Source organism: Sinocyclocheilus rhinocerous, unplaced genomic scaffold (assembly GCF_001515625.1).
Source record: "Sinocyclocheilus rhinocerous isolate Xijiao unplaced genomic scaffold, SAMN03320098_v1.1 scaffold3477, whole genome shotgun sequence".
Taxonomy (NCBI): domain Eukaryota; kingdom Metazoa; phylum Chordata; class Actinopteri; order Cypriniformes; family Cyprinidae; genus Sinocyclocheilus; species Sinocyclocheilus rhinocerous.
The window spans coordinates 375112-384800 of NW_015667279.1; the positions used below are offsets into that span (position 1 = coordinate 375112).

Sequence of the window (9689 nt, forward strand, 5' to 3'; positions counted from 1 at the left end):
TAATAAGGCACATATCTCAATGGAGTTGACAGGAATAAACATATCCAATGCATGAAAGCATTTTACAATAGATCCTGAACAGTATTTACACATCTGATCCTGAGCCACACACATTTTATGGACTCGGTATAAAAAGTGTATTTTGTAGGAATAGATTATCTATGCAAGAACATTGTATGTATATATATATATATATATATATATATATATATATGCCAAAAATGCAGTTACCGCAAAGATGCAGGAACAATATATTCATTTCCATACGAAGAAACAAGAACAACAAAATAATACAAAATGGACACAATTTGCTCATGGATGTGTATTTTAATAAAAATAATTCTGTCAAAATTAAACGAGTACAATATTTCTTTATCATGTTTCCAGTACATAGGTATGTCTCTTTTTTTTCTTTTTTAAATCGGTTTTCTTTTTTATGTTGTTTTAAAGGTTTTTAAAGGATCATGCTAAGTAGAGGGTAACCCATTTCACAATTGTTAAAAGAAAACTCAAATAAAATTAAAATCATAATAGAAGTAAATTGTGCACAGCTTGCTGTACTCCATTCCATTCATCCTGCTCCATTGTCTTTTGAGGCAGGAACATCATCACATGACTAAGATGATCTCGACAAAGATTTTGGCTACTTTCGAACTTGAACAACAGTACTTAACAGCTAATGAAACAACCAACAACAGAAGTCGAAACGGTGTCAGTTTGTAGTTGTTAATCTAACAGGAGAACTATCAACACGGTGACACTATTCACATGGGTATAAAACGTACAGACTTCGTATACGAAGTTAGTCTGCAAGCTTCAGTGGAGCTTCTCAGTAATCAAACTACTGACCTTAATTTTCTTTTGTCAAAAGCGTTGCGTTTTTATTTGGTACAGCCACAAAAATCAGAAAACCACTTGTTAACTTCAATAAACCTAACTTAAAACTTAAAAAAAGTGAGGGTTGACATCTGCACGATACCCACTGCTATAAAGATGGTAAAATATTGGTAAAATAGATTTATTTTTGGGCAAAGGTCTATGGTTGAAAATATAAGTCATCTACATTGGACCCAAAGGCAAGTCTGCGTCGTCACTGTGTGATTGTGTCTAATGAAACTCGTGCTGGTGCCTGAGATACTAAAGTAGCTTAAAAGACGCTAGGAGCCATGCATTATCTCACCCTCTCGCACAAAAACATCGTAAAGTCACGCCTAATTCACATATGCGCAACACCAACGTCCATTTAATTGCTAAAGGGGCTGTTAAGGTTGACCAAATTAAAAACAAAAAAAACCCTATAGAATTGGCTTGTACATAGAAAAGGACCTGCTTAAAAACCCACAGTATGATCTGGTGAAGCGACACCTGTGTCCGCAAACATCCCGCTCTGACGACGTCTAAATACCTGAGCTCTGACTGAGAAAAACCAGAGTGCGTAGCTCAAATTTTCAGTAGGAACTTACCATTATGTATTTTGTTGATATGGTACGCTTGAAATACTATGCACTGAATTCACCCATGAAAAAAAAAAAATAGTTTGGGAAGACAAAATATAAACTAAAATAAAAATGACTAGATAAACAGAATAATTAATTATCTTTAAATAGTGTCACACAATTTGTATTTGATAATACTAAATTAAAAAGAAGCCTCTCTTCTCATGTTTCTATTCATTCTGCTCGGCTGCTTCTGGCAAACGGCAAGCGACACACCAATTCAAACGCGTGTTCTCCTCATGGCAACCAACTGGAAAGACCTCCGCTTAGCTGTCCCGAACACTGCCTGAGGGAAATACAAATGTTACGTTTTTAACATGGACAATAGAAGTACTGGAATATTTAATAAATAAATAAAAACAGCAGCGGAAAAAGAGGCCAAGTAAAACAAAAGTGATTTTGCAAAAGAATGAACACTTAAGACCTATAAATGTGTATTCAAACATGAACAAAAATTGAATAAAATTACAAAAAAAAAATTACTTTAGTTGTCATATTATATCATTCACCTTGAATGTGCAAGACATTTGATTCATTAGTAGGCAAATAACTAGCAGAATAACAATGTGTAGTAACCTGTAAAACTGATTGTGCTACAAACCAGTTTGTTTTTGATTATAATAATATGTTAAAATAATATGACAATATCACAGTTTGCAATATAAAGCAGCATTACACTGTTTCTGTACTGCTAAAATAGCAAATGACCCTGGAAGCCTTACACATTCAAGTTACAAATAGCCACACCTGCTCTTATGTTAAAAATAAAGTGGACAAGGAATGAAAAACTGAAATTATACTGAATTAAAATAAAACTACAAGTGGAAAAAATCTAAATAAAGTAAAAATAAAAGGTAAATTTAACAAACACTAGAAGAACAAACACTAAATCAGACTTATAAAAATGCAATAAAAAATAAACAAAAATTCAATAAAATTACAGAGAAATTAACTTTATTTTTATATTATTTATTCATGCAGCACTGTCTGATTTACTTAATCTTGCTAAACGTTAGAAAACCAACTACCCACTAATTACATTTCACATTTTCTGATAAAGTGTCTTGTTATATACAGAATGATTTATGTTCCCATGTTAAAAGGGATGAAAACTGAAAAATGACACTGAATTAAAATTAAAATGCAAATAAAATGAATAAAAAAAAATAATAAATAAAAAAAAATTAATAATTTAGCCTTGAATTAAAACAAACTAAACTAATAAACTAAACTGAATTTTACAATCAAATTCCTGTATAAAAAAATAAAAATATAGTATTTTTTAAACCTATAATTACCTTGGTGCTCTTGTCTGGACTGGTGCTAGTGCAAAAAGTTGTCGACTCTGGCGAAGGAGCAGGAACCAGAGCGAACCTTGGCCATCAGCTGCACGCACTCGGTGGCCTGACCCAAAGCCAGCATGAGTGGAGGCTGTTTGGGCAGATTCTGAGACTCTGAATGAAGGACAAGATCACAGATATGAGGCCATTAAAACCATTAAATATTTAGGAATGATAATAACAACTCACGGCCATGTTACCAGACCATTACAAGCTCTTTTATCGGTCTCATGTTACTGCAGCCACATGTAAATTAAAAGGCCTACATGAGCGATCATGTTCACAGAACTTAGTAGTGTGTGATCTCAGCCAGCCAAGCAGCCTTACCCAGAATAGCACTGTTGAGAGCGGAGCAGATCGCCTCTCTTTGCATGGGGTCCAACTGCTGGCCCACGGGGCAGTTCCAGGGGTCCGAGTACGCCAGCAGACTGAATGCATCCTGAACACACACACACACAAACAAACAAACAAACAAATACATTGGCGAGTGGGCACAAAGGATGCAAGTGTACTGCTACCCACAGGGCTAATCAAGTTTCCACTTCAACTGTGTATTTGCATCAGCAACAAACAAGAGGCAGAGGAGTTGAACAGATTAGTTTATATGCTCAGAATATTATTGCATGTCTAAATAGACCACTTCACCAATATTTAATATAAAACACAACATTCAAACTGATGTGTTATGATTGCACAATATCACCATAACACCCTACCCTCCTCTTTCCCTCCATCACTCCTACCTGCAGCATCTTTTTGTGAGTGGCGTTTTTGCCGTATTGGCGGCAAAGCTGCTCGCTGAGGGCCTGAAGCTCTCTGCCGAACTGGATCATTCTCTCCGTGGCCGCCTGGTTTCCTCCACACAGCTGTCTTGAGCTGCAGCTGTCATCTAGAGGAGCAGATAAATTGCAATGAAACCACAAAAGCAGACATGTTTGCAACTCTAATTGCATGGTACACATAGCTTTTGTGGTTAAATTGCTTCAATATAGTACTGCTGGGAAATCTCACCTAAATTATTTTATTAATCTGAGGCTATGTTTAATAAGTGAGTGGAACTATTGGAAATGCAAATATTGTAATATAATATAATACGAACGTTTAAGATGTTTTAGAAAGAAGTCTCTTAAAGGGGTCATATGATTTACATTTTTCCTTTCTCTTTGGAGTGTTACAAGCTCTTGGTGCATAAAGAAGATCTGTAAAGTTGCAAAGACTAAAGTCTCAAATCCAAAGAGATATTCTTTATAAAAGTTAAGAGTCAACCACGCCTACCTAAAACTTCTCGTTCTAACACATCAGTATGTGGAAAATAATGTGTTTTTTTAAGCTTAAACAGCATAAACACATTTCATTACACCAAATACACAAAATAATGTTCTTTTTAGCAGCATCATATGACCCCTTTAAGCTCACCAAGCTCAACATTTTTTTATCAGAAATACAGTAAAAACAGCAATATTGTGAAATATTATTACAATTGAATAATATAATTGTTTTCTATTTGAAAATGTAATTTATTCATGCATTACTTCCGTCTTCAGTGTCACATGATCCTTCAGAAATCATTCTATGCTGATTTGGTGTTCAAGAAACATTTCTTATTATTATCTATGTTGAAAATGTTCATATTTTTGTGGAAATTGTGATACCTTTTTGTAACAGAAATAGTTTGTAACATTATAAATGTCCATTTAATGCATCCTTGCAGAATTAATATATTAATTAATTTTAAAAAGTTACTGACACCATAACATTCAACAACAAAATAATATAAAATAATAACATAATAATATATAATGTATATAATATAACATTAAAAAGTCCTCCCTTTAATAGTCTGAATAAAAATTTTAAATCAATTTGAGCCATTTTCTCAAATCTAAGCAAAAATAATAATAATAATAATAAAAACATGCCTGAAAGTATTACAAGAAATGTTGGAAAAAAAAAAAAACACTGAGCACTGGGTGCTATAAATAAACGTCACACTCTACAAAAACTTTGCAACTACAAAACTACAAAAACTTTGCAACTACACTCTCTCTCTTTGTAACCTTGGAGAAAAACATTTAATGGGCTGAATTATAGAGAAGCTCAATTTAGCAGCTCTCAAGGGAGAGAAGGACAGAGAAAGCAGAGAAAGAACTAGTCACTTCAGAGTGAAGAATGAATGAGGAATAAGGAGACAAATTTTAAAAAGGCATTCTCACAGCCTGTTGCGTACGACGTTGAAAGTCCTGCATATGTGGTGTGCGAGCATGTCCTGTACCTGCTACTCCATTGCCAACACTGTTGTCATCCGCCTGCAGGATTTCCTGGTGTTTGTATGTGCCATTCATAATGCGGGTTGAGCTTTCTGTCACGCCGTTGCTGTAATGTTCTGCCTCGATTTCCATCTCACTATCACTGTCAACACACAAAAATACACAGTCAACAGCAGAGCTGGGCTCTCGAGAATGTAAGCACACAACATTTGTGAGCAAGTTCAATTTTATATGCTTGGCCTTGCTTGCATAGGACCACATATTCTGTTTTTCTGTCTGGTTCAAAGACGAAAAGCCAATTACTAACCCAAACAACAACACAGACCTAGTCTCCTGGTTGCTGGTGGCACTGTGGGGCTGGGACTTGGTGGAGTCGGTAGAGTTGGACTCGGAGTAATTGACGGAGGAAGGAGAGGAGGATGGAGAGGAGGAGGCGGAGCTTACGCCTGTGTATTTGTTGTGGCTCTTATTTTTGTTAGTAGGGGTGACCCCGTTACTGCATGTGGGACTGTCTGCTCCTGAGTCATGAGGAGAGAAAGAAATAATGAGAACTATCTTGAGAAACAATATGAATGAAAGGGCATCACTTCAATTGTAAGTTACATAATCCAGCCAACTGCAGTACAGGTGAAACAAGTGATTCAAGAAACCATCTGCTCCACATCTTTTATGAAGCATGTTACTCATGATCAGACCCACACAGAATCTAAGCCCACGGAATTCTGAATTTGAACATCTGTTCTTCACAAAGGTCTATACATCCTTCAACCCTTGCATCTTGGTTTAATAAATATTTGGGCTAATTTGATTAATGCTCTCAGCTACCTATTAGATTAGTTAGCTCAGCTAAGAAATAAATGAATAAATATGAATTAAATTAGATTTGTAATTAAAAAGATGTATAGAGTGCAAGTGTAAATACACATCATGGTGTTATTTGTTGAAATAAATTTAATAAATTGATTGTAATAATGCTAACAAAAAGGAATGAATCAATGATTAACTGCTTCTAATTGCATAGATTTCTACCCTACACTTTTTGGAGAAAAAAAAAAAAGGTATACAGATTCTGTGTGGGCCTGTTCAAGGCAATTTAACAGAAACACTGTAGACATTAATAAATATCAAGGTCATATGTGACCTCAAATTAAATAAAAACTACTACTACTACTACTAATAATAATAATATGCAAACACTTTAGATTAGGGAACACATTCGCTATTAACTAAGTGTTTTCCCTCAATAAACTCCTAATTTGCTGCTTATTAATAGTTAATAAGGCAGTTGTTAAGTTTAGGCAGGGGATCTAGAACATGGTCATGCAGAATAAGGCATTAATATGTGCCTAATAAGTACTAAGAAACAGCTAATATGCTAGAAATATGCATATTAATAAGAAACTAGTTAATAGTGAGAATTGAATCTTAAAATAAAGTGTTACCAAAAACATTTCACAAAAAAATGAAGCCTAAGTTAGAAGCATTACAAATGTTTGCACTGTAACATTATTTTCATATAAATATAATGCAAAAAAAGTCCTTCTCATTACTGTAATGTGAAAAAACGTAATAAATCTTAATAAGCATGAATTAATTTAGATCAATAATTAAGAAAATGTATAAAGTGCAATTGGAAATACACAACATGGTATTTGAATTGCTGTATTGATGTAATAGATGTTTTTATTAATGATAATTTATTCATGATTTTTTTTTTTAATTATGTTAATGAGCATTTAGGAGAGAAAATTGGTTTAAATGTCATGCAAATAATGTCACAATTTCAATTTGTTTCACTTATGCAAAATACTTCGATTATCAGATGAAACAAGGAATTTTTATGATTCAACCAAATACATTAAATCACAAAGTGCTTAACTTTTAAGTAACACTGAAGATGTTAGTGTGGAGTGTGTCTGTCACCTGTGTTGTGCAAGTGAGCGTTGGTGGCTCCGTGCCGCGGGCTCAGGTTGGGGGAGCCAGGATAGCTGTCCTGTGATTTAGGAGAGCGGGCACTAAAGCACCGTACCTCACTATCTGTTCCATTCACCATCTCCACAAACTGCCGACACCTAAGGGAGAGCAGCAAAAATCACTTTTATACCAGTGAGATCTCACACAAATACACACTCACTTCAGACCTGCCAATCAGTTCAAATGTCTGTCAACCAGGTTTCTGTTATCCATTATGCCTACTGACTGACACTGTCGGCTCAGCAATCCATTAAACTGTCTGCTTGTCATTCAACTGTTAGCATCCAACAGTGCAATTAAATAATAGCATGCATGCATCTCCATGTAAGGCTTTATATATAAAAAAAAATCAGTTTTATCTTTATGTCAAAACGAAATTCCAGCCAAGCAAACATAATAGCAATTGTTCCCAAAGAGAAGTTCAACATTACACAGAGGCAGCAAATGCCCCATAAATGCCAGTAACATGTTGAGAACAGGGTTTATTGCTCTATAGGGCTTACACTGATTGTCTGAATGCAGTTTGCTTGAGGACCAAAGATCAGGGATATCATGCTTTCAATGCATGACAAAGAATTATTAAAGGGATAGTTCACACAAAAATGAAAATTCTGAGGGTGTTTACTCGCATAAAAGATATTTAGAGGAATACGGGTAACCAAACAGCTGATAAGCCATAGTATGGAAAAAAATACTATGGGAGACAATGAGGACCATCAACTGTTGGTTACACACATTTTTCTAAATATCTTTTGTGTTCAGCAGAAGAAACAAACTCATACAGGTTTGGAACAACTTGAGGATGAGTAAATGATGACAGCATTTTCATTTTTGGGTGAACTATCCCTTTAGGCCTAAGACCAGAAGACTAACAAAGAACATAGTTGCCGGAAATCACTCAAATCACTCAAGTTTTTTAAAGAAGTCTCTTATATGATCACCAAGGCTTAATTTATTTCATAAAAATGCAGTATAAACAAGTGATATTGTAAAATATTTTTACAAATGAAAATGTTTTAACTTTTATATTTTAAAATGTAATTTATTCCTGTGATGGCAAAGCTGAATTTTCAGCAGCCATTACTACAGTCTTCAGTATCACATGATCCATCAGAAATAATTTTGTATCATTTTATTCTGCTGTAAAATAAACATTTCCTATTATTATCAATGTTGAAAACAGCTGCTGCTTCATATTTTTGTAGAAACTGTGATACATTGCTTTTTTGAATACATTGAATTTTTTTTTTAATGTTAGAATGCCAGCCAAAACCAAAACTTACCATTCCCCGTTAACTCTCAATAACTTTTATTTTTTAAGTGAAAGCAACTATGCAAACCTTTCCATTTTGTTAACTTCAGTTATTATTTGCATCCACTTATTTTAGTAGGTGGATCTTCTATTTGCATGCAATTTAAAAGTCTTAAGTCATTGTTCCCACAAAAACCTCTCAGCAAGATAAATATTTGGAAGCATGGCCTGAATATTATAAAAAACATTCACAATTCAATTGCTTTTGCTTATGTATGACTTGTAAGCATACTAAAAAGTTAGTTCAAAGGCAGTTCATATTCAACCTTATGCAATAATATAACTAATCATATCAGAAGCAGCTCAGTCCAAAGCAACCATGACCCTCTTTTCACCCTGTGTGTTTTTTTCTATAAAGACAAGTAACAAAAACAGAGCCCTATTCGTCAGAATGACCATAGGGCACTTTAGAAACCTTCATTATGTACAGAGTTAAAGACTGCCCTAATCTCAGGCTACATGTTTTCTGAGTACGTTTGCACTATGAAACTCCAAAAAGATTTGGAAGTTCAAATACAACTGAGCTCTACTGATCCCCAGAAAAGAGAACACATTTTTCACCTTGTTTCAGGATTTAAGCAATTCCTCTTGATCCATTTCAAACAAAAAGACACACACATGGTTCTCAGAGGCTGGTAGACATACAGTACTCACTTCAACATGAAGAGTAAATTGGGGTCGTGTTCTAGGAGTCCGGGGTACAACTGCTGTGTTGCATCAATGGCTTCTCCGACACGTCCTGCCAATACCAGCTTCTGTATTCCTGCAAGCACAAAGAAGAAACCACTAGTGTGTTTTGCTCTTGTTAAAGTGGTCATATCATACATTTTTTATCACTCAATAGTTCTCCCTAAGGTCCACTTACAATGCTAGTAAAGTGTTTTGAGCATTCATAATTTAGTTTTATGATCATTTTCCTTGTCTCTGACCCTTTTAAACAGGTGTTTTATTACTCTTATGCTCTTGAGACTTCTATGTAAATGCCCTCTTCACAGGTGAAATGATAAATGACGCTTAAATGCAAGGGTTTGTTGCCAATATAGTTTTTAAATGCTCCATTTATCTTTAACAGCCTCTCTGCAAAGCTTGATCACATTGTGACAGGTTGGCATAATAATAACGTATAGTGAAATATGCAGCTCTTGACAGTTAAGAACAGGGTCCTTTAAAATAGGGTGACCCTAACATCCTTTTTTTTGTTACTTTTGTTTGGATATCTGCTGAAAGCAGGGGCGTAGCCATCATTTCAGAAGTGAGGGGGACAGAAATGTTATATATATATATATATATATAAAAAAAA

At 34.7% G+C, this 9689-nt stretch overlaps 1 protein-coding gene across 3 annotated transcripts in view; it reads right to left on the bottom strand.

The window, feature by feature from the left end:
* Positions 1-657: 657 nt before the first annotated feature.
* The window catches only part of ranbp10 (RAN binding protein 10), a 26064-nt gene continuing 17032 nt past the window's right edge, over positions 658-9689 (bottom strand). For 2 of the 3 annotated variants that reach the window (XM_016545231.1, XM_016545230.1), the window contains exons 8-15: positions 9044-9152; positions 7027-7175; positions 5411-5621; positions 5109-5245; positions 3580-3725; positions 3164-3275; positions 2795-2950; positions 658-1782 (exon numbers count right to left, since the gene is read on the bottom strand). In XM_016545231.1, coding sequence (XP_016400717.1) covers positions 2820-2950; positions 3164-3275; positions 3580-3725; positions 5109-5245; positions 5411-5621; positions 7027-7175; positions 9044-9152 — 995 coding nt within the window. In that variant the 3' untranslated portion in view covers positions 658-1782; positions 2795-2819. The remainder of the gene's footprint in view (positions 1783-2794; positions 2951-3163; positions 3276-3579; positions 3726-5108; positions 5246-5410; positions 5622-7026; positions 7176-9043; positions 9153-9689) is intronic. The other variant, XM_016545232.1, reaches the window with a different exon arrangement.